Source organism: Leptosomus discolor, chromosome 11, assembly GCF_034619465.1.
Source record: "Leptosomus discolor isolate bLepDis1 chromosome 11, bLepDis1.hap2, whole genome shotgun sequence".
In the NCBI taxonomy this organism is placed as follows: domain Eukaryota; kingdom Metazoa; phylum Chordata; class Aves; order Leptosomiformes; family Leptosomidae; genus Leptosomus; species Leptosomus discolor.
Genome location: NC_141401.1, coordinates 17,904,795 through 17,932,410, shown reverse-complemented (window position 1 = coordinate 17,932,410; position 27,616 = coordinate 17,904,795). Strand labels below are relative to the sequence as shown.

The 27,616-nt window shown below is 48.6% G+C and overlaps 1 protein-coding gene and 2 non-coding genes across 4 annotated transcripts; 1 reads left to right on the top strand and 2 right to left on the bottom strand.

The window, feature by feature from the left end:
• The first annotated feature begins 3,168 nt into the window (after positions 1-3,168).
• TRNAM-CAU (transfer RNA methionine (anticodon CAU)) lies at positions 3,169-3,240 on the top strand. Its single transcript has one exon. It is a non-coding gene; the product is annotated as a tRNA-Met (tRNA).
• Positions 3,241-3,616: 376 nt separating this feature from the next.
• Positions 3,617-3,688, bottom strand: TRNAM-CAU (transfer RNA methionine (anticodon CAU)). Its single transcript has one exon. It is a non-coding gene; the product is annotated as a tRNA-Met (tRNA).
• A 6,423-nt stretch (positions 3,689-10,111) lies between these two features.
• Positions 10,112-23,469, bottom strand: LOC147414706 (mitotic-spindle organizing protein 2-like). 2 transcript variants are annotated; one of them, XM_086471350.1, is made up of 3 exons: positions 23,318-23,469; positions 23,103-23,248; positions 10,112-10,387 (listed from the first exon to the last, which is right to left on the bottom strand). In XM_086471350.1, exons 1-3 carry the CDS (start codon positions 23,467-23,469, stop codon positions 10,227-10,229), a joined length of 459 nt encoding a protein of 152 aa, XP_086327476.1. In that variant the 3' UTR covers positions 10,112-10,226. The 2 variants fall into 2 exon arrangements, with proteins under 2 accessions (XP_086327476.1, XP_086327477.1); XM_086471351.1 differs by lacking the exon at positions 10,112-10,387 and adding an exon at positions 22,769-23,010 and having other exon boundaries at positions 23,318-23,454.
• Between the last annotated feature and the right edge of the window lie 4,147 nt (positions 23,470-27,616).

Below are 27,616 nucleotides of genomic sequence, written 5' to 3'. Positions count from 1 at the left end.
TGTTTCAGATTGTTTTGACTACACTCCCATCTAGCGGTGTTTGCATTATACGACTTCCCCTTCTGGTTTTTTTTGGTACTTCACTTTTGTCACTTGGTCTTTGACTTTCCCCGTGTTCTTATGAAGTTGTGTTTTGCTAAGAGATAGTTATCCATCAAGCCGTTTCTGTCTAGCCTTGGACTAACCAGTCTGGACATTGACCTACAAATTACAGTCTACCTGGCCTTCTTAAATGCAAGCTAGGAAGCCAAGATTAAAAACCAGGACCTGATTAGCCACCAGGACCTGCAACAATCATCTCACTTATTTGTGATACCACAGCTAGGCACGCAGGCACCCTGCAGAAGAAGAAGATTGAAAAGCATCTCCAGGGGATGGCTGGAAATAGTTGGCACTCAGGTAGCTACCTGCCATTTAATCCAGGCCCCAGTCAGTTTTAGATTTCAACACATCTGTAGGACCCAGTGCTGGCTTGGTAGCAATGATGATCATCATAGTAATCTTTCACTCAGTTGTCATCCTATCTATCAACATAATTCCATCCAGGCCCGAAAATAATCAAAATGTAGGCTAAGAAAATGTTAATTCTGACCAGGGTGTACAGGAAAGGAATGGTTATTTATATGCACATGTGACTGATGACAGCCTCTCCAAGGCTTTTGTTTGCTTGAGTATCCCCTAGGATGTTTCATTAATCTCAGCTCTGAAAAGGTTTTCAAGGAGTGAGGTGAAGAGAGGAACACTCTCCACCTGAAGAATGGAAAAGTAGAGTTGGTATATTCAGTTGGCTAAAAAGAGGAAAAGATGGAAATTATTGGGGGCGGGGGGTATGTTTGCCAAACAAGGAGCTCTAATTCTATTTTTTATTATTCATGAGAAAATCAGGCTCTTAAAGAAAATAAAAATGAATACAAAACCTTGAGAAGTGAAAGATTTTTTAATTGGATTTCAATGTTCATGTGGTTTCAGGTAAGAAACAGCGTTAGTCTGAAAGGTTTGTTGATTGACAGAGAAACGGGACATATTTCCAACATTTTCAGCTGTCAGATTTTGGCAAATCATCTGAAAATATTTGGGTTTTGAATAAATAAGAGCTTAAAGAAAAATTTAAACTTAGATCTGTGAAAAGAAATATGTAAATCTTACAAAGTTATGCTATCGTAAGTGGTCCTGATGTAAGTTATTGGATGGGTGTCCTTATATAGCCTTCACTGCTATAGTGCCTGGTCACCTCCCTCTAGTGCCTACATGTCATGAGCAACATCAAAAACGAGGTGCAATCTGCATGGCAGAAGCTGACTTCTGAGCTAATATCTAAACTCCTGCTATTGTGAATAGAAAGAAATATAATTTCCTTAGATGATTAAGCTCGTAGAAAGTAGATATATAAAACATATTGTATGGCTTACAGTCCGAAGTGCTCACTTTCTCTCTGTAGACTATAAGAGGAGTCTGAGGTGAGTGCCTTAGGTGCAGATGTTCCAAGTTATGTGACATTAATCCCGCTGAAGATGATTCAAATAGGCGCTGCTAGATTTGCTAGATCTGGGAAGGCATTGTGCTGAAAAAACCCCATTAAAATTGTATTTGTAATAGAAGATGTGTTTAGGGAACCCTGGGGCTGAAGATTGTCCCTCCCAGTCTGTGAAGAGTCACGGCTGGAATTTGTGTTGCCAGGTGCATGGGCTTGAAAAATGCACCCCATTAACAAAAATACCTCTCCTAATTCCACGCAAACCTGGATAAAAGCAGAGCTGACAAGAAGAGCCTGTACAGAAGAAAAAAGGAGATTTTTCTGTTCAGTTCCTTTGTCAGTATATCCTTAACCACAGTATTGTGTCTAGTTTTGGCCACCAAAATTTTTTTTTTTTTTTTCAGTATTTTTGTACTAAACAAGTCCAGAAAAGATCGGCCAAAGCCTCAGGAGTTTTGGAAAATGGGATTTGTAAGGAAATCTAGAGAATGAGGTGATTCAGTACACACGAGAGGAAAATAAAAAAGAGCACTATGACAAGCAGTAGGCTTTATCTAAAGTGTATTCTGCTGGTTAAGGGTCTGGCAACTGAACTCTTTGTGGGTTCTCAGTGACAAGAAATATGTACTTTCACAAGATGATTCATTCTGTCTGGTTTAGGGTAAATTACACTTAAATCTGGAATCCTTCATTCTACCCATAGACACCTGAAAGTTGCTTTTATGTGTATATTTGGTGGGGGGTTTTGGCAGGGCGAAAACATGTTGAGGATGGTATAGACGTCCATACTTATTTTTATTGGTGGAAGCTGGATTCTTTATCAGCCTCCTTCAAATAAGCAAAATGTCCCCATTAAAGGTCATGCTACATACTTATATATAGCAAATATATAATAAGCATCAAAATATATTAGCAGTGGAAATATGGCTATGTTACTACTAGAGCAATCAGACCACACAGTTCTTTATTTCACAACAAGGAATATGGCAAAAATAGTGACTGCATCTAATGAAAAAAATTGATTTTTAATTTGCTTGCACAGACTGGAAACCTGTTAGAAAGCACCCGTTTGCCAGAAAAGCAGCAGCATGGGCATTACTTCAGTTTTAGGTGCTCTTCTCAGTATGTGTAGTAATAAGTAATGTGATTCTTAGTATGTGAGTCTGTTCTCTGTCTGAGAAGTGTCTATTCCTCGTCTAGAAAATCTTTATAGAAATCAGGTAGCAGGTCTAATAATGCAAAGGCTTTTTTACTCTTTGCTTCTCTATTCTGTGAAGAAACTTACATTATGGGAGTCTTAACTGTCAAGGTCTTCATTGGTGCTAAGATTTCCTATTTTACCACTAGAACAAAAGTTATGACAAAGCAAGAGAGGAAAAACAAAACGGTTGTTACAGTGTTCATCCTCCTGAGATTTGGGAATGGCCCTGAACTGGATTCTCTTCTCTTCCTGACGTATCTGCCAATCTACATCACCCAGTTTGGGGGGGCGGCAGGGCTGCCAACGCCACCTCGCACGGGATGTGGGTGCTGCTGGGGTGAGGGTACTGCCGCTGGTCACCCAGCCCCTCGGGAACCGCCCCCGTTGCAGCATGCCCCAGAGCTGGGCTGCAGGCCGAGCCCCTCAAGAGAGTAGCCCCCAAGTTTGGGGTGGAGAGATGGGGCGAGGATGCGCAACTCGCGGCCCCAGCCACAGCAGAGTGGCGCAGCGGAAGCGTGCTGGGCCCATAACCCAGAGGTCGATGGATCGAAACCATCCTCTGCTACCTTCTTTTGCCTGTCCTGCGCCTTTTCCCGCGCAGCGGGGCGGCTCCCGCGCTCCAGCGCAGTAGGGCACGGTGCGGGTTTCTACATCCACTACGGCCGGTTACTTCAGTGGGTCAGAGCGTGGCGCTAATACACGCCAAGGCTGCGGGTCCGTATACCCATACGGGCCGGCTTAATATTGGGGGTGGGTGGGTTATTTTTTTTACTGCCCTCCTCCGGCCCCCCGTTTTGCCTCGCCCAGCGCCAGGCAGCGATGGTGAAGGGCCCCGCAGGGCCCTCGCCGGGGCCGCGCAACCCGGGGCGTCCGAGCAGACAGGTCGGAAAAAAACCCCAAAACCTGGGAAAAGCAAAAAAAAAAAGAATAAACAGTTTGTCTAGCAGAGGATGGTTTCGATCCATCGACCTCTGGGTTATGGGCCCAGCACGCTTCCGCTGCGCCACTCTGCTCCTGTTACACTCTCTCCGTGCTGTCGCTTACAGGCACTCACGCCGCCCTCCCTGCCAGCAATTTGGGGTCCTGGCTGCACCCCAGCCCTGAGATATGCTCCCCTGGGAAAGCCTCGCAACTCTGGTCTCCCCTCACTCTTCCCCTGCTCCCGCTTTGGCAGGTTCTCGTTCATATTCGAGGACAAAGTTCAGGGCATGCGGTAGCCAGTCGCGCCCAGTTGAATAGAGACGAATTGTCGATAAACAGCTTCGCGCAGCAAGTCAGCGACCGGTCAGCGTACAACACGTGCATCTGATTGAGCACCCTGGTAGCGTCACAAATGGGATCAAGCAAAATACACAAAATACATCATCACCACCATCAGCACGCTGCACTGGAGGGGAGAACAAGGTTGCTGCTCAACTGGGAGCTCAGTGCTTCTTCTCACACCAGCTGGTCTCTGGGGAGAGGTTTCCCTTTCCCCCCTTTGTCTCTCTCTCTCCCTTTTTATGTTTTTGCCCATTATAAATGTTTATCGTTAGAGCAAATGTATGCCACCAGCTACAGACACTGCTAGTAGTCCTTTGTGCCTGCGAGCCTGCACCAGCACCCTTTGTGTAACAGCTGTGGGATGCTCTGTTTAGGTGTTGCCAAATCCAGCAGCCCAGCACAGCTGAGGCTGCCATGGCTCCATGTGCCCAGCTTCAGCCAGCAGCAAGGCTGAACATCCATCTCCAGGAGGCACAGACACATATACACCTCAAACTGGTAGATCAGTAGTTCGATAGATGATACACAGCCTCTTTCACATCTTTATCCCTCTCTCCCCACATTCATGGCTCCTCAAACCACCTTGATCCCTCCTTTTCCCCACCTTTGGTTTCTCACCCTGAACATCCCATAATAAGTCTCATACAATCCCCAAATACCCCTGCATCCCATAATATGTCCCTCACCCCTAGGCAGTCACCTCCTCAGTCCAAGAGGTGATCTGGAGAGCTGCCCTAGTTGACCATCATGACGGGTGCCACCTCCTGGCCCATGGACAGCCCTGGGAGCAGCTGGCTCGGGCAACCCCTGGCACTGTGTACGTTCCCAGTGTTCCTCCACCTCTTGCTGTTCCTCTGCTCCTCTCCATTCATGGAGATGAGCCTTTAATCACACAACCTAATGCTGTCTCACAGTAGGGGGGTGGGGGGTGGCTGCACCCCAGCCCTGGGGGATGCTCATGGGGGGAAGCCTGCCTGCATCCACCAGCCCCAAGGGAGAAGCCTATGGAGGATGGTCTCCAAGAGCCACCCCACAGAAACTCTTCCGACAGGAAAAGTGTGCCTTCTTTCTGCAACAAAGCCAGGTCTGGTCCCTCCCTCTCCCGCCCCACTGTAGCAGTTTTGGGAGGGAACCAGGGCAGCATTAGCCCCTGTCTCTACCAGCCCTGACATCTCTTGCTCCTCTCCATGCCAGCCATAACAGTCCTGGCTGACCCTGACACCTCCCATCCCATCCCACATCCTGGCCTGTCCCATCCAGGGTGCCCCTTGCACCAGCCTCAGGGGACCCACAGCCCCCAGCCCTGCCAGGGCTGGCACCACCGCAGCCCCTGGTACCCCAGGACCCTGAGGCCGAGTTGCCGTGGTAGACTGCCCCTGCCCCAGGATGCTGCACCTCAGCCAGGCCCCAGCTGCTGCACCTTGCTGCAACACCACAGGAGCATCTTCAGCACTGCAGGGCCTGGTGGAAATGAGGATGAGGTTGTGCAAGGGGTTGGACATGAGCTTGGGGGTGTCAGACATGGGAATGTGGCTCCAAGAGGGGGTGTCAGGGATGCAGTTGGAGCTCAGGCATGGAATGCAGCTCTGAGTTGTAGGGATGGACTGCTCTTGAGCATGGAAGTGATCCTTGAATATCAACCTCCTTTCTTGGTCCCCTCTTCCCTCCAGGGCCTTATCCCATGAGACTGCTTCAAGCAGATCCCTAAAGAGGCCGAAGTCTACTCTCCTGAAGTCCAGTGTTGTGATCTTGATTTTTGCCCGGCTACCTCCCCTCAGGACCCTGAACTCCACCATCTCATGGTCACTGCAGCCAAGGCTGCCTTTGACCTTCAGATTCTCAGTGAGCCCTTCCTTACTGATGAGCACGAGGTCCGGCAGCGCACCTCTCCTCGCTGGCTTCCCTATCACTTGGCTCAGGAAGTCATCAGCAATGCTGTCCAGGAACCTCCTGCATGGTTTATGCCCTGTTGGCTTGTCCTACTAGCACATATCAGGGTGGCTGAAGTCCTCCATGAGGACCAGGGTCTGTGAATGTGAGGCTGCTTCTAGCTGTCTGTAGGCAGCCTCATCCACTTGTTCTTCCTGGTCAGGTGGCCTCTAGTGGACACCCACTACAATGTCACCCATACTGGCCACCTCTTTAATCCTGACCTGTAAGTTCTCAGTTGGCTGCTCACCCATCCCCAGGCAGAGCTCCAGGCAGCCCAGCTGCTGCCTCACATAAAGGACAACTCCCCCTCCTTGTCCTCCTGGCTGTCCTTCCTAAAGAGCCTGTGTCCCTCCATTGCAACACCCCAGTCACATGAGCCATCCCACCACCTCTGTGATGCCACCAAGATCAGAGCCCTGCAACTGCACACAGATCTCCAGTTCCTCGTCTTTACTCCCCGTGCTGCGTGCATTAGCTTACAGGCATGACAGAGGCAGCCGAGCATGCTAATTGCCCAGAAATGGTTTGGGGAATTTCTCCATGGTGGTACCTTTTAGGCACTTTCTTGCATGCATGCAAGTGCTGAAGGTGACCCCTATTAAGCCTTGTTTTGTGTTCCCTTTCATTCACATCACCCTAGACGCTTCGTTTGTCAGCCCTGTCTACCATTCCCATGCCCCTGCCTATGACCCCCTGAGCTCTGTAGTCAAGTTCGACTCTCTTCAGGTTGCCCTTGGGAGTATCACCGGTACCCACATGGAAGAAGAGCAGGGGGTAGCAGTGAGAGGGTCAGACAAGCTTTGGTAGTCTCCCCACAACAACCCAGATCTGGGCCCACAGCAAGAAGCACATTTCTCTAGACAAGACTTACCCTGCACTAGTGAGTCACCCACTACTATCACTTGCTGCTTCCTCCTGGTGGTCTTGCATGGTTTGGGTCAGTTAGCCCAAATGGTTCATTTGAAAGCATACCTGCCTCCTCCTCAGCTTTGAGGACAGTGAACCTGTCCCATTGTTGCAAGCCTTCAGGCGGACCAGGAGCCTTCCCCTCAGTGCCAGAAGTCACCAGCTTCCAGCCCTTGCCTTCCTCGTAGTTTCCACTCATGATCTGCTACAGACTCTGCCTGTTGCCCCACTGCAGTTGAGGTCCAGGGATCTTGAAGTGCAGGGTCTGAGAAGATCCTGTCTATCTCTTTCTGATGCTGCTTAGCCTGCTGACTTCCTCCTATAACTACTCCACTTAGTAACTCAGGTCTTCAACACTACCACACCTCCAACAGAGACAACCATCTCTGCCAGCCTCAGGGGGAGGCCCCAGGCACTTCCTGCCACCTGGGACTTGCAGGGCTTTATCTACCATCCAAAACTGTCTGGGTTAAGCCTCTGCCCTGGCAGAGACAGCTGCTCCAACACCTGCTGGAGAATGGGCCCTGTGCTGCGTCACCATCTGAGATTTAGGCTGGTCTGAACCAAGATAAGGTCCCCTTCTTTACACCCTTCCACATCAGTTAGCTGCACTCTCAACTTAGCCAATTTTCCATTCATTCTCTAGTCCACTCCAGGCCAATCTCCTCAGTGAGGCTGCAGGGTCACTCTGGGAGACGACACTGAAAGGCTTCCTGAAGTACAGGAAAATGACTTCCACTGTTCTTACATCATCCACCAAGCCAGTTATTGCACCACAGAAAGTGGGCAGGTGTTACAGTCTGGAAGAGGTAAACTCGTACTGCGACTGCCGATTTGGATACCCGCCAAGAGATTAGGGCACAAACGAGGCCAAATATTGTCAATACCACTACAAATGTTTATTTAGAAAAAGGGGGGCAGGGGGGTGGGGCAGAGAAAGAGGCAGGGAGAGAGAGAAAGGGAGCACAGCAAGTCACCACTGGGAATCTGCAGTGTCCTGCCATTCCAGTCGTGTGGTCTTTTCCATCAAGTGGTGGTGCAGTCCCAGACAGACCCCCCAAGAGGCTGCCAAGAGTCCCATTTATGCCATAGTCTCAGACCAATCCGATGACGACGTGCTGCGGTCAAGCAATGAGATCCAACCCAAGAGCAGCATGCTGCTTCCACGCGCCGATCACAAGCCAGCAGTCTATGCAACCTTCACTACACAGCTTGCAAGCTTTAGCGCATTAGCCAAAAAAAGGTCGTGCCTTTAGCTGTTACAGCATAGCAACAAGCAAATATTTCAAAGCAAGTGAGACCAAGAAACCATGCCATCTAGCCCAAAGTCATAGACCACGTGTGTCCCTGAGGCAATGTACAAAACAGGTGTTCTTCCAAGAAGCCACGTCCGGCCTCGAGGCGAAGCGCCATCGAGGCAGTGTGCTGTTCTTATGGCGACTTCAGTCTCTACTTCCTCTTCAAAACCACCCAGATACAAAGTCTGAGACAACCATAAAATTCAATGGTCTCCGTTCTTACAGCAGGCTGGGCAAAAAAGCACAGTGGAGAACCCCTTAGATCAAGGTGCTCCAAAAGCTCAAACACAAGACTGGCTCCAGGGGTGCCTCACCTGCTGCAGATCTCTTGAAGGAGCAGGATATAAAAGCATGCACGGAGCACTTTTATTCAGCTAGGTAGCTGGGAAAGGAGACCAGGACAGCCTGCCAAGGAAAACTGGACATCAGAAGAGGAGCACCGATCTGCAGGCTGAGGAGTGTGCAGCAGAGCCCAGGGGGATGGGGTGGGGGCTTGGAGATGGGTGGGTAGGTACAATACAGGAGGTATCCCAAGCTGCAGAGGGATAAATTAAAGAAATGCAAGTAGGGAACTGGCTAAAAAGAGGGGAGGCAGTGAGCATGCAGACAACACCCATATTTGTTAGGTAGTTTTATTCTCAAGAAAGGTCAGTACACAGCACAGAGGTTTCAGTCGCATCTCAAGTCTTCTCATCCCTGTTCTAGGGACAAAGAGCACCAATAATGATGCTTCACAGAGAAAAAGCAGCCCTTCAGCTACTCTTTTTCACCAGCTTCCCAGATGGTGTCGTAGTTTGAGCTCTGGGCTTTTTGCAGGGCGTGGGAAAGAGGGGGGGAGTAGGTGCACCTACTTACAAGATCAGAGCAGGAGATACCCAGTCCTTGAAAATGCAAAACAAACCAAAAAAAAGTATCTTGGAAGCTATCTCATTTGAACACCTTTCCTGCAGCACAGCTTCAAGGTGTGTTACTGCAAGCCATGAGCTACTTGACTCCCATTTCTAACTCATCCTTGAAAAAGTCTCTGATACTCCATAGATGGGTGTATCAGGTTTACACAGCAGGTCGGAGGGGGAGGAGTGATGCAGGGTTGGCCTCAGCTGAGCAATCAGCAAAGCTGGTTATCTGAGCATCATTAAGATTTTGCACAAAAGCTAGTTCTAAAGAATATTGTACTCTCCAGCATTTTTTCCTCTTGGCCAGTAAGAGATTTTAGCACCTGTTGACCCAGGTTCACGAGATCTCCTTGAGCTGAGGAAACGCCATCTATCCCCCACAAAGAATGGAGGCACTTTCTCCTAATTAGGGAAATGGATTTCACTAATAGTCCCTGAGCTACCAAGGCCAGAGCAGGCACATGCACTGCCTGGATCAGCTCTGGAATGATCAATGGCAACACAAGCTGCAACACAGCCACTTACCTGTTTTAGCTACTTGCACGTATCTTACACTAAGTGATGAAGCTATCCTCTCCCTTACCTCGCATCATCTCCTCATTTAACCTGGCTTATTAGGCAAAGGGTTCCGTAACACTTTATAAATGAATAATCACATTAGCATCATTGGAAGGACTAAATGTTGTGTGTTTATGCTGTGAGAGGTCAAACTGGTTTTCAGATTGAGGTGCTAAAACCCACGCAAACATACACATGGAGGGAACAGGGCAATCACCAGTTAAGTACAAGAACATATCCCCAAAGACAGGCAGGCCTCCAGTGCAAACTACCTTCACTGCAGGGCTCAGTGATACTAATATTTGACCTACCTCAGCACTATTCACCTCATAATTCAGTCAACCAGACCTTCTCCTGCTACAACTAGCATGAACATGACAAAATGGATTTTAGGGAAAGCGGTAGCAAGAAGCTTAGCCTTGTAAGATGTGTCATGACTTCTCTGGAGCAACTTGAGCACTATGCCAGGCTTTTCTAGGCTTCATGTCTCTTTCTTTGTCCCATGTGCCTTCACGTAATCCCTAGTAGCCTTCATTGCCAAAGGGAGTTTTGGAAATAAGAAACAACAGCAACAACAGCTCTGTTCCATGTATTACAAATCATGTTTGTCAGGTTAATACACACGACACAAGCAATTTTAACAAGCACAGTTTATATACATTGTCAAGCATCAAAATACACTGGTTCCAAGGCCTTATTTAGGTACTGTTGCCTCCTCCACTGTTCTTTCCAGAAGCTCCTGCTTTCTGCAGCCGGCTTGCACTCGGTTGCCGAGGCATCCTCTGTGCAGATCCTTCCCGGCTGCTCCTTTCAGCTAGAACCTGGGTCCCGCTGACAGCAGAACTGGTTTTATTTCTCCCTGCATAAAGAAATATGTGCATTAATTTTCGAGTCCCAACCCTACCTGCCACCCACACAGCATCTAAGCTGCAAGCGCTCCTTAAGGAATCATGCAAAAGGCAAAACTGGATTAGATGTCGCAAATGTATCCAGCATCCAGCACAGAAAGCGAGTTCGTGAATTCAGCTCAACAGGTATCAGGGCCACAAAATCAAAACAAGCTGCAGTGGGAGCGTTCTTAACTTTCATGAGGTTTAATCTACAGAGTAACCAGCCACTTTGTTCTTTAAACACTTGCTTTCATTTGGCACAGGAACACCAGCACTGCAAACAGCACTCCAAGAAGAACATGAAGAACATCTGACACCTCACGGCTGGGATAAGTGAACCAATGTGCCAGTGTCCACCAGTTTCTGAAGCCCGCAGTCACATTACCAGATCAGAAACCCTTCTCTTCATGTCACTTCTGACTTCATGACCAAGTTTGGATTTCCTATCATTTTCTGGGGTTTCCAGGAGCTCAGACTCTTAACACAGGACCTACTCACAGATTTTCTTACTGTGTTCAGAAGCGTTATTCTTCTGTAGGCACAACTGATCATCTCTACAAAGCAACACAACAGCAGAGAGAAGCAATGGGTAGAAAGGTAGAAGTCGAGGGAGGCAAGGGGCATGCAGCGCACCCTGCTGGATTCGACCAGAGGAGAGAGTCACAGACTTAAGGTGTGCTGCAAACAAAAGACAGGAGGGGATAAGCGAGGGAGACTAACTTTTCCTGGCACTGGAGAGAACTACTCCATATGAGAAGTAGCACTCGCATTAGAAAAGATAATAAAAATAAAAGAAACATGAGTCAAAAGGGTCAAAGCTTTTACTAAAGATAGCAAGCCCCAAGAAGCACAATAAAAAATTAGTCATAGCAAGGAGGAAAAAACCCACAGGAATACAGTGAGCTATAGTTACTGTAGCTACAGGCATGCAATTAAAATGACGAGTGACATTTTAGCAACCGTTACCAGAGCAACTTCCAGAATACCAACAGCTACTCCACACACTGGAGTCTCCACAGGTATGGTTTGGAAATCATCGTCTTGGATCATTTGTGCAAAGGACTGGAGATACATCTGCTTTACTTACCAAACCATCCTGTCTCCTTGGAGCAGCTGTCTGAGAACAGGACTCACGTCAATACCACAAGTTAACACCTTGCAGCACCAGAAAGACAACCTGAGAACTTCCAAATAAGAGTATGTGGCCCCTTCATATCTGTAAATTTGACAGACTAGAGTGGCAAAAAAAATACATTCGCTTATTCCAGCCAAGTGCTCTTAAAAAAAGTCTGTTATTGTAAACCACACTAGTGACGTGCCAGCAATTATCACCCCAAGCCAGCCAACCAGCCTTGCAATCTTTCTTTGTAGCTCAAGCACTTTAAGCAGTTTCACTAATGCAAGTATTGCCCATGAAAACAAACAAATTGCACGAAGGCAATACATGATCTCATGGTATTTGAGAGAAAAAGTGGCAGGAATAAAAACCATTATAGTTCACCATGATGCTTTTATCAGCCCAGGACATCTCTACAGGTAAATGCCCTCCCCTTTCTCAGATGCATCTACCAGTAAGAGTGCAGGTCCTCAACCTGTGCACAACAACTCCAACCATGCGCACACACAAACAACTGCACCATTAAGCACTACTGGGAATCAGGACCTTGATCTTCTGACCTAGCTGAAACAGCTCGGGGAAAAAGAATCACTTTATTGAAGGGAAGCTGTGCTTTGACAAAGCACCCGCCCTCCATCCTCTTAGCCTCGAAATCACAGTAAAACAGTTACTTCAACAGCACAAAAAACAACTGTATCTTTGGAAGCATCCTATCTTGACCCATGAACCAGTCAAGAATGGCCAAGGACAGGCATAGTTTGTGCACTTCTGCTAGTTAAAACACTATCAGAGATAATAGATCAAATTATCACAAAGCATTAAAAAGTTGAATTACAGAGTTTGTGGTTGTTCAAGTACTACAGATGAACAAAAGGATTCCACTGACATTTTCCTTGGTGACGCAAGATGTCCTTATCTTTGATGTGTCTGGCTATCACAGAACAACTGCAGCACAAATAGCTACAGATGCAAGAGAAAAGCCAAAAGAGAGCCTAATCAAACAGATGACTCTGAAGGAAGCAGCTGCCCATGTTTATCTCCTCTGGAGCCAGACACAGTGTGAGAAGAATGGTACATCCATGCAAGCAGTGGCAGAAATGTGCCCTGCCTACCTCTGACTGCTAGCTCCCCCCAATTAAAAACAGCAGTGCCCACTGCAATCAGGCTGCTCACTGGACACATTAATGCTGATCATCTCTATCAGAACCCAAGGCCAAAAGGCTATAGCCACCTCTAGGAGAGGACTGCCACCAGATACTGAGGGAGGAGTCTGCAGAGTGGCACAGAGCAAGTAGAGAAAGCCTTAAGTAGAGGGAGAAAGCAGCACCTTCTTGTGTCAAGCAGAAGGTAAGTGAAGACCGATCAGATTTAGGAAAGGAACCCCAACCCCAAATATGCTTTCAGAAGTGGAAATCTAAAGCTCTTCTCTACCTCTCTACTCAATCTACTGCTTTCCCCAGGGGATCCTTTCCTGTCTTAGATTTTCCTCCTGCTGGTAAAAAAAATAAATGAATTAATTGCTATTAGTACATTTACTTTATAACAGAGTCAGGGATATCAGGGCTGCAACAATCTCAAAACATCTCCTGTAGTGCATGCTGGCAGTGACTACGGGCTAGAGCAACTGCGAGAGTACTTTTAAATTCCCCAAAATCCTGCTCCTGTTTCTATCTCACAGTAGGGCTTACACCAGGCACAGTAAACCAGCTGGCCTTTCTAGACAAACAAAGACTCAGTTTTAGGTGTGAATTAAAAAAAACCTTCTAAGAGCAGAAGTCCCTCCTTTTTGCAATCACTACCTGTTACCTAGAGAACTAAAGAGACACCTTTTGCCCAATCACCACAAGCGTGCACAGTGATGGGACTCACTTCAAATCTGATCACCTCCTGACCATGGAAAAATCTCAGGCACAGCTAGACTTTGCTCCCCAAAGCAGTCCCAGTGTGCTACTGTGGCTCATTATACTCAATCACTTGCCAGACTGCCAGGTTTGCCCTGCAGAGTCTTGCTCACATCCCTATGTAAACATCACAAGTAGTCCTCCTCTGCAACACAAACTGGCAGGTTCTCAGGTCTTCAAACGTGCGGCCATAGCCTTAACAGCTAATACACACACTGGACTCTCTCCAGAGTCAAAACATCACCCCTGCTAAAGCAGCCTCCTTGAGAAGACAGAGCGAAGCAGGCAAGTAAGACTTGTAAAATATATCCCAACAAATTCAGCTGAATTGTTTTGAAACAGAGGAAGAGGGAAAAAAATAAGATGGTTTTCAAATACACTTTCCAAAGTAGTTAACTAAGACCTTAAGTATGCACTGAGAAGAGGGTCATTATTTAAGCCCATGTTTTCTCTTGAAAACACTTATCTGAAGATGAGGATTTGGAGAAAGAAGAGAACACAAAATAAGTGGAGACCTACACAAGCCCAAAAATCACCTGCACAGAACTTATACCTTCCTCTCTTCTCCAGCAAGCCTGTTTCTTCCTAACAGGTTAGGTATTCAACTGCATTATATCACTGCAAAAGCAAGCTTACATTAACAAAGTCCCAGATCCCAGTCAAGATACTGACAAGCCTCCTTAGGTGCTCAAACATTTCAGTTTAACACATCGGGTAAGAAGCCTCTAAATGACATGTTTGAAGGTGGGTTAAGGTACAGAGCAACTCCCCCCTCCCAGAGCAGAGGTCTGCATTAGTCTGATCAATCTGACAGTCCTTTTTCAAGGCAACTCTCTGAAATAATACTTCATTCTCGTCTCCACGATGGATGGATTCTCCCTTACTCTAGTATCCATGCCACCTTCGGAGGCTGCCAACTCCAGCACCCATGAAGTGTCTGGTTTACCAAAGACAAGGTTTTCACTCACCTCTCCCACTCTCTTGAGAGATGTCTCCCTTCAAGGCTGCTCAGCAGAGCCACAGGAGCTCCTCTTCCACCCACTGGTCAACATGAAACACATCAGCCTCTTCCCTACAAATCCTCACATGTCCCAGGTTGCTCCCCATTTTACTAGTTTTCACCACCACACTCGGGATAGTCTCATTTCCTCCCCTTCTCTTGCATGTGGATTACAGAAAGAGAAGATGGAGAAGAGGTCATTTTTCTCAGAACTCTATTCAATCTACAAGATAATTTTGAGTGAGTCTGGTTGGTTGCAGGGGAAGAATGAATTAGTTGCCACTCATGAACGCGCATCTCATTACTTCACCACAAAGCCACATGTGACCAGTCTGGCATCTACAGCATTCTTCTAAACCCCTTTTCTTTCTGTCCATTCTCGACTCACAAAGCATGAGAAAAAAAAAAAAAAAAAAAGCCTGAAAATCAGCCTGAAAAGATATACTAAAAAAAAGTTATCCCGGTGCAGTGTTTAGCTCAAACACCCAACAGAGAGGAAGGCTCACAGCCTCAGGTAAACCTGGGAACTTCTGCAGGGTAAGCGTGACAGGAGAAAGACCTACACTGGCCCGAGATCGCCAGTCCTCTCTGCTACCTGCTTACATTGCCAGCGCTGCCAAAGCCACCCGAGTCCTGGTTTTAGCCATCCATCCACATTAACTCGCCCATCCACGTCCATCACACCTACAGCATACACACATTACACAGAACCATCAAGGCTACCAAAGGGATCCCAGTACCTTCAGGGAATACATCGGCACCCAGTGTTTCCTCTTGAACTGCTGCCCATTCAAAAGCCACCAGCCTTTCCACTGGACACAGCCACATACTTGTAGCTAAATCATTTGGCAAAGTTGCAACAGGCTCCCACCGTACACAGAGCACTGCAAAGAACACAGCCACCTAAAAGAAAGAGAGTGTGGGAGAAGGCTATGCCTCTTAGATAACGCTTTTTTTTTTTCCCTTCCCTTAAAGTTACTTGGATGGGAGGACCTCTTTAACAGATTCCCTCCCAGAAGACAGTAGCGCAGGTTGCATTACAGCATCCAATACAGCTTTTTCCTTATTCAAAAGGTGAAGATTCCATAAAATTACAAGTTTGTCTAGACTTCAGTTTTCCAAGTATATCACCCAGAGAAAACTATATTTTCACAGGAACAACGAAGCCACATATTCTTTTGGGACTAGATCCGTGGCAGGTTTGGGGCATTCCAGCCTAGACTTTTTGCAAGTTATTCCTGGGATAAGAAAAAGAAATAAAAGCTGTTTGTCTGCTGTTTCTGCTGAAGTAGAAAAGATGACTTCACTACCCACCACCTGTATTTTGAGAGCATCAAAATTTATTATAACTTCCCAGGAGAGGAAAGGAGTTAGAACTTTTAACCAAGGGACTTTCAACCATCCAAGAAAGCACAGAACAGCTGAGAATTTTTTTAATCAGTTGTAAAATGACTGACACCAGCACCTGCAATCCAGAAAATACTTTATCGTCATTCTGTATCACAAGATGAACAAGGTCTATATGTTGAAGCTATTCAGTTGCTGACAGACTAAAGAAATGCCTACAATTCAGAAAAGTTAAAATAAAAAAAATGCATCCTGGAATAAGAGTCTGGGGGAAGGAGAAGGGAAAGCAACAACTCCACATCAGCAATGCTCTATAAACAAAACTTCTTGCCTCCTGTGATTACCACACCCATGACTTCACAAAACACAAATAAAGGCCTCTAACTCATAAGGCTTGAACTCTTCTGCTTATGGTAGAAAGAGTTAGAGGGAGTCAGAGTTGCAGGACAAAGATCTGGAAGGCAATCTAACTGCTCTTTAGCAAATTTAGGAAATCCACTTACTAGAGTGGTATTAATGAAATACTGAAAAAAATTTGAGTATGAGTGAAGCAACTAAGAAAACCATGATGGGGACTGTATGTCCTTTGATTAGTCCTGTAACTCACCTATAGCTCATTCTACACATTCTTTATCAGGAAAGACAACGAAGTGTCCGCGTACAACTTTTACAGGTGTATGGCACAATTAAGAACATATTGTCATCACTTAGATCCCATGGTTATATTTAATCTACAATTAAAGCATAATAGCCAGTATAATCAACAGGAAAATTCATTGTGTGATGTACTGAAAACAGATTAAATAAATTTAAGAAAAATCCTTACCATTTCTGGGGGCAATTCTCTCCACTGTTTCAGAGCTCCACATTAGCATTATCCTACCTTATCTCCTTAATACAGCAGTCTGCATTACAAATCCCACAACAAGGGGAACCCTGAGACAATGGGTAAGTGGAGGGTGAGTATAAGAGGAATGCAAAGCAGCTAGCGTGGTAAGCCAACAGTACCCAAGAGCCATGGCAGCCACCGTGGGCCCTTGCAGCAACAGTCATCATCCCAAAGGGCTGACCACAGCTAAAGACAGAGAAAGTGCAAGAAATAAGAAGTGAGAAAAAGGGATGAACAGGGAAGGCTACAAAACACAAGGATGGCAAGAGGAACACACAGGCAGGACGAAGCTGGCAACAAGCTGAATAGCAGGTCAAGGGATATTTAGGAAATAATCAAAGAGCAACACTTAGAAGAGACCTTGATCATATCTAAGTATTTACACAGGAAGAAATCAGTTACAAATGCAGGGGCAGAAAAGGACTTATGATTCTCAAAAGCATATTTTTCCACACAAACAAGGAAAACACACCCCGTGAACCCTTCACCAAGCTCATGGCTGGTGGTGGGCTCAGCGGCTTTTCCAACAGGCACCGAAGTGTGACAGAGTTTCACAGGCTAGGAAAGCATTTTGACCCCTGCTATGCAGAACGGGAGGCTGTAATGGTTCCTTGCAGACTTAAAATCCACAGACCAGGCCCACAACAGAGACAAGATTTTGAAAAGCAAGCTATGTTAACAACACATTTAGTACAAGAAATCAGCTGGGGCAAAGCTCTGGAAACTAACTGTACGGAAGACACTGGGCTGGGGAAGCGGGAAATGTGGAAAAACCAGTTGGAGTGCACTGAGTGAGAGAAGCATCAAGGAATATTAATCAGCCTAGAAAAGAGCAGGACATCGACATATGCATGTTAATAGAGAGGTAGAAAACAGCAGTGAAACCATCAGGGGCTTGAGAGTTGGCTGATGAGAACAGAAAGCACAGAAATATTATGTAAGAAAATGGCATATTTAACTACACGAAGGTAAACTATACACATACCTAGTCTAGCCAAAACCAACAGCACTGTCCTAATGGGTATGCACACCTCCTCACACACAGAGAAAGAAATTGCCCAGATATCCTTTCTGTTTAAAATCAGTTCTTTCCCTCCCAAATTACAACAGCTGAAGAACTGGTTCGAATGCAGCTTGCATGAAGTTCTACCTAGCTAAATATGCCAGATGGAAGCTCCAATACTCAAACACAGTAATTTGGAGCCAGCTATCATAAACTCAGTTATCAGCAACCATGCAGAACACCATGACTATATTCTATGGGGAAATGCAAAATAAAGTCATTCATATTAGACTCCCTGTTGCTTTAGATGTAAAAAACCCTGAAATAACTACCAGGGAGCACGCCCTGCCCTGCCAATAGTGTTGTTCAGAAATGCTCCAACAGTCTTTTTTTTAGCTGCTTTAAAAAACCTCCCTGCAACACGATGGGCTGCAAAGCCGAAGTATCTCATCGTACCCATAAAGCTCAAGCAGAGCAGTCTTTGCAAATCTTTTGTGAGACCTGGATTACTTCAGCCACTTGTCTGTCTTCTGACAAAGGAGGAAGCATGGGAGAAAGAGCAGAGAGGCAGAGCTGTGCGAAGCAGCTTGGCAAGCTTATATAGGACAATCGCTGTTCTTGGTATTAGCGCAAGGAGCTCTGGTTTTATCAGCAGACACAAGTCCCAGCTATGCAGAGGAGGTATCTCCCACCTCCAAATGCCTGGTGCTGCATGGAAGCCACACCACCCTCTTCTTAAACAGAAGCAGCATCTTCCAACAAGAGATGCCAAGAGCAGAAACAGCTCTGGCTCCCCTTCCCCGCAGCAGCTCCTAAAGGGAAAGGAGGCAAGGCAAGCCAAACGCTCCTGCAGAACAGATCCAGCTCAAAGGACACCCCCAGTCACCCTATTAACACTTACCCAACTCCTGAACGATGTACTTGGACTGTGTCCAGAACCAGAGAGCTCAGTGAATGAGGAGTGATTCCTCCTCCTCTTCAATATAAGCTACCTGGTTGTTTCTTGAGTTTAAGAAGAGAAAATTATGCTGATTTTCATGGGATCTTTAAATCAGCAATACACTATCCCCCAAGGGGTTCAGTAAAACAAGCTCCTGTCTTGAACTAGGTAGTTCAAATCCTAATTCAGCTTAAGGTGGTCCAGTAATACACAGACAAGGCTGGCACTGATGGCCTCGTTCTGCTTTAGATTGTTACCAACTTCCATGAATTGAGAGATCTCTCTGGACACTGCTTGTTTTCAAGACCTTCAACCCAGAGTCCTACACATCCTCCTCAGACACTCCAGGCACATTGCTCCAGGTGTCCACACTGCAGAGTCAGACATAAGCTAGCCAAAATTTGCACAAAGCTGCAATTAAAGCTGCAGAAGCTTGTTCACTTGCACTTGATGCCCATCTTAAGTCATGCTGGGCACTGAGCTAACATAGTCCCTCCTTTGACCAAATCGCAGCGAGCACAGGTATCTGGCTACAGAAATGTGTCCTCACCAAGAGAGATGGACAAAACATGTCCACTTCTTGATACTAATGAGATCTTACCAGGACTATTTATACTCACAGAAATGAAGATGCAGGACTAAGGTTGTGATAAGCTGTCACCAAGCTCAAGTACTGCTCAAAGATTTTTCCGAGAGAGTTAGCTTTTCAATGGTGATTTTAGTCACAAAGGAATTAGCTGATGTCAGTGGGTGCTGGGTGACAGCAGTCACTTGGGCTGACAGAAAGTAAAAAGAGAAGTTTTCATTCAAAGTGAGTTACGGCTCTAATAAAATACAAGCTCCTAGAAAACAAAAAAAGACCCGACGTAGTTGGGAAGACCAAACCTTCTGGCAAGACGTGCAATTGCTGCCCATCAGAATTTGGTCAGGACTGCGTGCAACAAGAGAGAGGAGTCTGAAGTGCCCCTTTATCACCTTTACCAAGCACCAGCTTGCAAAGACAGCAAACCCAAGTGTTTTACCACATCTGCAGTGAAACTGTGGCTTGATGGGCACGATCCTCCCGTCTCAGTAAGTTGCGTATGATCCAGTGATCTCAGTGTATCAACTAGCCCCTGAAGATATATTTTAGCCTTGTGAAATAAAGCAGCAACAGGAGACACTGAATGCCAAACTAATACTACGAATATTTACCACAAGCAGTGCAGAACTAACGCAATCTCTGAACTTCACTACAGTTCCCCCTCAGTTCCAAGGGCTTCTCCCAGTGCACTTGTGGATATCAGCACGTCAGTTTCAAAGGAAAACTACAGAAAGTCTGGCTGGACACACTAGCCTGGCTCAGGCACCATCTTGGACCAGGAGCTGCTCTGCTAAAGATGCAGAATGAGCATCCTGGGATGACGCAGGCACAACCGAATTAAGCTCCCAAGACAGACAGTAATTCCCGCAAATTCATGGCCTCTCTAAGATACCTGCAGTACCTCAAGGTGGGAGGAGACAACTGTTAGGAGCATATCAACTCTACCTTAGGGCTTCTGGCTTTTCCTCTTGAGAAATTTAATGCTGATTAACAAGTTGCCATCTGACCATTTCAGACCTGTGCTGGCCTACTACTAGCTAGAACCAGGTCGTGGCAGTGGGCCAGTGCTAGGAAAAGTCTAATTTTTACAGGAAGTACCACACAAACAGCATACATGAGAGAACAAAAGCTACTCCAGATTAAGACAGACAGAAACAAAAACCTTACCAAAGTTCCTTCATAGTTTGAGTGGCCCATCACACCTGAAGCACCAACATAGGAGGAGAAGAGAGAGCAAAATTTAACAGCATCTTCTGTTCAACATTGCTGCTTTTTTGAGATGTTTTCTCTCAACACCGTACTGGAATAGCACACTGCTTCTTACTTAAAATATCTAAGTGTTGTACCTCTCTCATTTTGCTCAGGAAATAGTCAGCCAGGTGTCTTCTTTTTCCTCTGTACATACTTAGAGTCACTTCACAATCACACGTGAGACTGTTCTCTTCACCGCAACCAACTTCTCTGCAGGAAATTCTTAATCAAGAGCATCTCTTGAGAAAGGGGAACATGTTCACAGTAAAGTCCATGGAGTCCCAGACACTTTATCTGCACACTCCCAATTCCCATTTGGGCTCTAGCAAACTTCCTTTGTCTCTGTACAGCCACCCTCAGCTCAATAAGGTGATTCTCACCCACTTACCATGCGGGAATCCACGCCAGAAGCAGCAGGCTCTGCTACTGTGAAGGTGCCTCAAGATTGTGGCGCAATTGCCCTTACCCTAAAACTGACTGCTTATAGTTGGTCAAACGAATCTTGCCTTTCAACTTCACTTTCTATAGGCCTTACTACCAGACTTGCAAGCACAGCCACGACAACAAACACCCTCTACCACCAAGTCAGCCTCAGCAGCAAGACTACGCTAAGCAGTAGTACGTTATCACAACAGGGAAACCTTAACTTTCCCCCTACCCTGCTCCGGTTACCTATGCCAACAAAGTTTTTCTTTCTTGCCCCATTCTCTGTGTTCCCAGCACAGACCTTGCTGACAGTTTTATTTTAAAGTCTGGCCTCAAAACTCATCATGGGTCAACAGAGACCCATCATCTACAACAGTTTTCACCCTGAAACAGAGAGAAAGAAGGGAGAACAGGACACGACAATACAATTCAACTTGACCTCATCCATTTCTAGGCTCCCGCTGGGGGAACAAGCGCACCGATGTTACTGGTATGGCAGCGCTGAGGCATGCAGCAAGACGAGCTTTCGGCTTGCAGGTTTGTTCTTGGCAACCACAGACAATGATCACAAAACCTTGCTGTTTAGCCACTGTCCCTTTCTACTACAGTTTTGCACACAAGAGAAATTACAGCCTTTTCACAGTGAATTCAAACTTAGTGACAGCACACTTATCTTATAGAATCATAGAATCATTTTGGCTGGAAAAGACCTTTAAGATCATCAAGTCTAACCATTATTCTAACACTACCACGCCCTCACTAAACCATGTCCCTGAGCACCCCATCTGTACATCTTTTGAACACCTCCAGAGATGGTGACTCCACCACTTCCCTGGGCAGCCTGTTCCAATGCCTAACCACTCTTTCAGAAAAGAATTTTTTCCTAATATCCAATCTAAATTTCCCCTGGCGCAGCTTGAGCCATTACCTCTTGTCCTGTCATTAGTTACTTGGGAGAAGAGACCAACACCGGCCTCACTACAACTTCCTTTAGCCTCCTCTTCGCTAGGCTAAACAACCCCAGGTCCCTCAGGCACTCCTCGTAAGACCTGTTCTCCAGGCCCTTCTCTGGAACTGCTCCAGCACCTCGACGTCTTATACCGTGGCGCCCAAAACTGGACACGGTACTCAAGGTGTGTTCTCACCAGTGCTGAGTACAGGGGCACGATCACCTCCCTACTCCTGCTGGCCACACTTGCTGATACAGGCCAGGATGCTGTTGGCTTCTTCGCCACGTTGCCAGCTCATGTTCAAGTAATCCACAGAGGTTGCAAGCTACCAGCCAAAGGTCACTTCAGGAAGTTCAGGTAGTAAGTAAAAGTTTTATTAGAGCTGGTTTGGAATAAAATAAAAGATATATATGGCACAATTTCAGATCTGTATTTGTTACTGTCCACCAACATTAAAGCAATGACAAATACATTCAAAAGCAGTCGCTATTTTAGCTGACAAGCCCACATGGCCTCCCATTTCATGTTCCCACCTAAATACCGTCCGTCAGGCACAGAAACCGCTGGCAGAGCAGCAGCATGGGGATGGACCAGAGGAAGCATCGCCACTCCCCTCCTTTTCCGGGGATTCCTAATGCACCAGAAACTTTACTCTTTTTTGAGTCAGATATAAGTGAAGCAGCATCGTGTAATATTGTGTAATATTATGGGTTTGGGTGGTTTTGTGCGAGGCTTGGAAGGCAGAGCCAGGAGGCTACAAAACCCAGCACATGGGACTGCAGCTACCTCCTCGCCCCCGACATACCACACTGCTCCTCCGCACCCGGCCCCCTACGCTGCCTAAAAAGAATAACTGAGCAAATTAAGCAGGAGGCGCGGCGGCCCGGGGGTGACGAGGCTCCTTCTCCACCCGCGAAGCCCCCGCCGGGCCCGACCCCGCGGCTCACACCGAGCGGGCCCCCCGGGGGCCGGCCGAGCCCCCCCTCGGGCCCGGCCGCCCAGCCCGCGGCCCCCTCCCCGCGGCGGGGCGGGCGGCGCGGCCGGCGGGGGGCGCGGGGAGGGCGCGGGGCAGCAGGCAGGCCGCGGCGGCGCCTCGTGAGAGCGGCGGGCGGCCCCCTAGCCGCGGCGGCCGCAGGGCGGAGGCGGTGGGGAGCGGGGCGGGGACCCGGCCGTCCTCGGGGGGCTCTGCGCGGGGAAACACGGGGATTAGGGCCCGCCGTCGCCGCCGCCCCCCCCCCCCCCCCCCCCACCCACCCGCCCGCCCGCCCCCCGCCTACCTCGGGTGTCGGCAGGGAGCGGCGCCGGCGCGGCGGGGGGTCCGCCCTCGGGTCCCAGCGGCAGCCGCTGCCCGGCGCACATGGACTTGAGCACCTGGAAGACGGCGAGCGGGGCCACGTTCATGCGCAGCAGGTCCAGCAGCACCCTGCGGGGACACCCGTCAGCGGCAGAGCCGGCGGCACCGGGGGGACCAGCGGCCGTCCCCGCCGCTCACCGGAACACCTCCGGGTCCAGCCCGCTGCCTGCCGCCTGCGCCAGCTCGAACAGCTCCGCCTCCTCCGCGCTCAGCAGCTGCTTTCGCCGCAGCCGCGCCTCCGCCATCGCCGCCGCCGCCATCCCCGCTACCGCCGCCGCCGCCTCCGACATGGCGGCGCCCCGCCCCGCGCTGCCTCACCGTGAGCGCGGCGGGCTCGGCCCCGGCCAGGCCCGGCTCCTCCCGCCCGGGCCCGCCAGGTGGCAGCCGCGCTCCAGCCGCGGCCGAGGCCTGCCCGCCCCGGCGGTGGGGGGGTGCTTGGCGGGGCCCTGGGGCCTCCTCCACCCTCACCCTCCAGTTTCCCGCCACCCCCCCGAGGGCTCCTCTCCCGCCCCACGGGCCGGCGTCCCGCTCCCCAGGCCCGTAAAGCGGCACTGGCGGTGATTTCGGGATGTCTTCCCCAGGCTGCCCTTCAGATTCATGGTGGGCTGCCTTACTGCCGGCCTGCGTGTGCCTCCTCCGAGCTTACGTGCCCTCAGCTCGCTGGAAGGAGCCTCTTGTGGGCCCCCCTTACCTCTCGGTTCTGTTAAGCCAACCTCCTTTCTCAAAGCAGACACTTGGCTTGGACCTCCAAACGAGTCTTCAGTCATCACCCATGATGTTGTGGCTCCCCCACCAACCCTCTCCAGCTTCTTTTCCATAAGCTGTCACGTTTTCAGCTGAGCGAAACTGTGGTGGTTCTGTTCCCGTGGGAACAGGCACACTAAGTACACGGTGGAGGAGACCACATTGAGGATCACAAGCTTCCCTGCATCCACCCATCTCTGAGCAGGTGAACGTATACTCAATGTAGGCAGCAAACAAGGACACGCTCACCCCCTTGCTGCATTTCTTCTTGCATTCTTACCCCTGGGACACAGACATAGCTGGTTGTCTTCATTGCTGCAGTCATCTGGGTGACCTCTCCTTGTGTGTCCATCCTCTGTCCCCCAAGTGATCCAGATGCTGTATCACGAGGGCCAACTCTGAATGCTGGTTTTAATCTCCTGTCCCTGGACAGGGGTAGGGAAGGGAGCTGGTAAGAGGCAATAGGAGCGCTTTGGGCTGCAGGCAGTGAAGCAGATTTGGGTGTGAAAAAGCCACGTGTGCCAGCTGTCTCGTGGGACTACATGCAGATAATCATCCATGCTCACGCACTCAACTGTCCGCCTCTGCTGGGCTGCAGCATCTCTAATGCACTTCAGTTCCCAAGTCAGCAGAGAGCATCTGGCATTCCATGGGGAAGAAAATTGGAAATTTGGGTCTTGAGTCACACCATAGTGAGGAGACGTCAAGCCAAGATTGAAATTTCTCTATCTAAATGGAAATGAGCACTGCCTCTGCCATCAGGGAGGGATCACCTGTCCCTGCTTCCCCCCATCCTGACACACACATTGACCATGGACAGACCAGCTGCACTGCTTGAATGGGCAGCAAACTGGGTGGTGCGATGCAGCAATTTTCCCCTCCAGCACCACCACAAGAGACCCTGTCCCATCCCTGCATCAATCCATGGGAGAGAGATGCTCTCAGTCCACCCCCAAGCAACCTGCAAGTGTGTCAAAATCATCACCCGTCACAGGGCAACCTGACCTTGCGTCCTGACAGGCGTTCGGCCTCACTAACAGACAGACATTTACTGCAGCTGCCGAGACGTGAATGAGATGTACAATGATAAAAGAAGGATCTTGCTGCTAATGGCCCCAAGCGGGACCAGCCCTGCAGGGACAATTATCGCAGTGCTGATAGCGGGAGCAGCTGCTGCCAGTGCGCATTACCATGCTGTCTGTGTGGCCAACAGTGCCAGAGCCACAAAGCCTGAGGTCGCCTTGAACGCTGGACTTTCAGCTGAGTGGGGTAGTGTGGGGTCTGCGATGTAGAGGGGACCGGGCAGCATCCCTGCGCTTGCCATCTTGCCTGCTCTGGTCTATGATGTGCTGCTTCCTTTGCGACTGGCTGAAAGTCAAACACAAGAGTAAGAGCCCTCACCACACAGGTCATGTGCTCTCCAGGCCTTCCTGGTCCCACCTGGACCACTTCTCCCAGCATAGCATCTGGGAGCTCAGCTACAAGTCACAGCAGAAGAGGGCACAATGTTTTTTAGCTCAGCCCCTCTGGAAAAAAAAAGAAGACAACCAGAAACCACCTTCCCTGCAACAAACAGAAGTCTCAGCTTGTACCTGCTCCTTCCCAGCCCCAGCCAGCTCCAGCTGGCAGCTCTCCCTGCATGTTCTTGTCACCAGAATCACAAATAGGGCTGCAGACCTTCCTAGGGCAAGGGATGGGAGACTCTGCCTTTCCCGTGCTTCCTTCATGGGCCGCTGTAGGCCATGGCTGTGGGTCATGCCTTCCTCACCTTTCTTGGTGTAGGCCTGGGTGGGCATACTCTGCAACTTCTTTGAGTCACAATACTCTCCTCTGGACTGCATGGTCCCTCTGAATAATTTCTGGGGTCTCTGATAAGTTTTCCGTTTTGCTTTCCTAAGCCAACAGGTCAGTAGAAGTCATTGGGATTCCATAAACATCCCCTGAGAAGCCTTCAGTTACCCCAATCTGGGTATAACCTGGGACTTTGGCTTAAATGACATTCAGCAGGACACTGGGTCTTGCTGCCCACCAGAGACACCCTCCATTACCTCTGGCAGGACTTAAACACCTAGTCACCACACAGCCCACCGATTCCAGAGCAGGACATGAGCCAGGACAGCCCAGGATGGTGGTGCCAGGCTGCATGTCAGCCCTTGTAAGACACAGTTACAAGAGGGTCTGAGCGGACAGGGGCAGAGGAGGCTCAGACAGCCTGCATGTGCGGAAGGAAAAAGGAATTAGGTGCAGCACAGAGCCTGTAGTCTTTACCGTAAGGTACCAGCTAGAGCTGGGGGTTGCTCAGACACCAGGACACAATGCTAGTGCCTTGCACGCGTGCAGAAAGCACCGCTGCGATGCACCTGTCCAGAGCCCACAAGGCATCTGCGTGGGAAAGCAGCGAACGGCACGTGCAATCAATTGGGATGTCGTGAGCACATGGAGGCTGCGCTGCACCACACGGAGTGCCCGCCCATTGAACATGCAGCAAATCCAAGACGGCCGCATGTACAAGGGACAAATCAGACAGACTGTTCCCCTTGGAGACAGGCAGCAGCATGTGTGAGCAGTGACTCAAGATGCTCTCCACAGAGGCAGAGAGATGCAAGAGCCTTCCCGTAAATCAGGACACGCTGTGCACGGTCAGAGAGAGCATGCTAAAACCAGACGTGCTGTGAATTTGCGGTGAGGTAACCCGTAATGCGTGCAGTAAATCAGGACACGCTGTGCATGCACAGAGAGGCGGTAATGCTGCATTGGGACAGTAAATCACAGTGCACTGGACATGCGCAGCAGGGCTACCCCGTACAGGAACCGTGAGAGAGGACACGCATGTGCAGAGAGCCCATCGGTCCCACGCCAGCACAGATCAGGACTTGCTGTGCACTGCCACTTAATGGAAAAAAATTCAGCATGCATACATTTATCCTGGAAGTTAAGAGAAAGACTTGTAGCTGCACAGGTCATCAAACTGAGCAAGATGTGAAGGACAGAGAATGCCTGAGGCACAACCACCAGCTGAGGACACACTTTGAATGCAAGAGATGAGGGGTCAACCAGGAGGTGCTGTATGAGATCGGGGAGGAAAGGAGCAAGGTCACCTTGCTGTGAAGGAAGGACCAGATTTTGGACAACCTGGATATGGCTCAAATAGCAAACAAATGCAGCAAATGTGCATCCCACATCCAGAAAAGGGAAAAGAGGGATGAAAACATATCTAGACTTTCATACCTTTCTGAGGGTTTTTTGAAGGAAACACAGCTTCAAGATAGGAAAGCAAATGGAAACAATTTACCACAGATAAATTGTCTCAGTGTAACGTAATGATTTTTCTTTGATAATTAACCTAATCAAGGTGATGCAGCACAGTCAGGGTGGTTAGACTTAAGGAAGGAATTTGATTTGCACCCAGTATGAACCAGTTTCCAGTCCTGGAAGTCATGGTTAAGAATATAGCAGAAGAGGAACAAGCTAATCAAGTAAATGATGTGTTGTATTAAAAGGGGTGTCTCTGAGCAAAGAGGTGCTTCTAGCACTGTTCCTCCACCCCAGTCTTGGGATGACCCCACCAATGCTAACAGCAAGCAGTGCAGGGGCTGGGAGTGTGGAGCGGTCATGTCTGGGATGTGTTTCTGGGAGGGACACAGCCACATCACTAGCAAGGCACTGGGAAGATCTGACCCAGATGATCTGCCC

Excerpts from the sequence above, each read along its gene's own strand:
- LOC147414706 (XM_086471351.1), bottom strand. The coding sequence starts at position 23,439 with ATGGCGGCGGCGGCGATGGCGGAGGCGCGGCTGCGGCGAAAGCAGCTG. Across the intron at positions 23,249-23,317 it reads CTGGACCCGGAGGTGTTCCG|GGTGCTGCTGGACCTGCTGC; the intron begins GTGAGCGGCGGG and ends GTGTCCCCGCAG. Across the intron at positions 23,011-23,102 it reads GCTCCCTGCCGACACCCGAG|AGCCCCCCGAGGACGGCCGG; the intron begins GTAGGCGGGGGG and ends TTCCCCGCGCAG.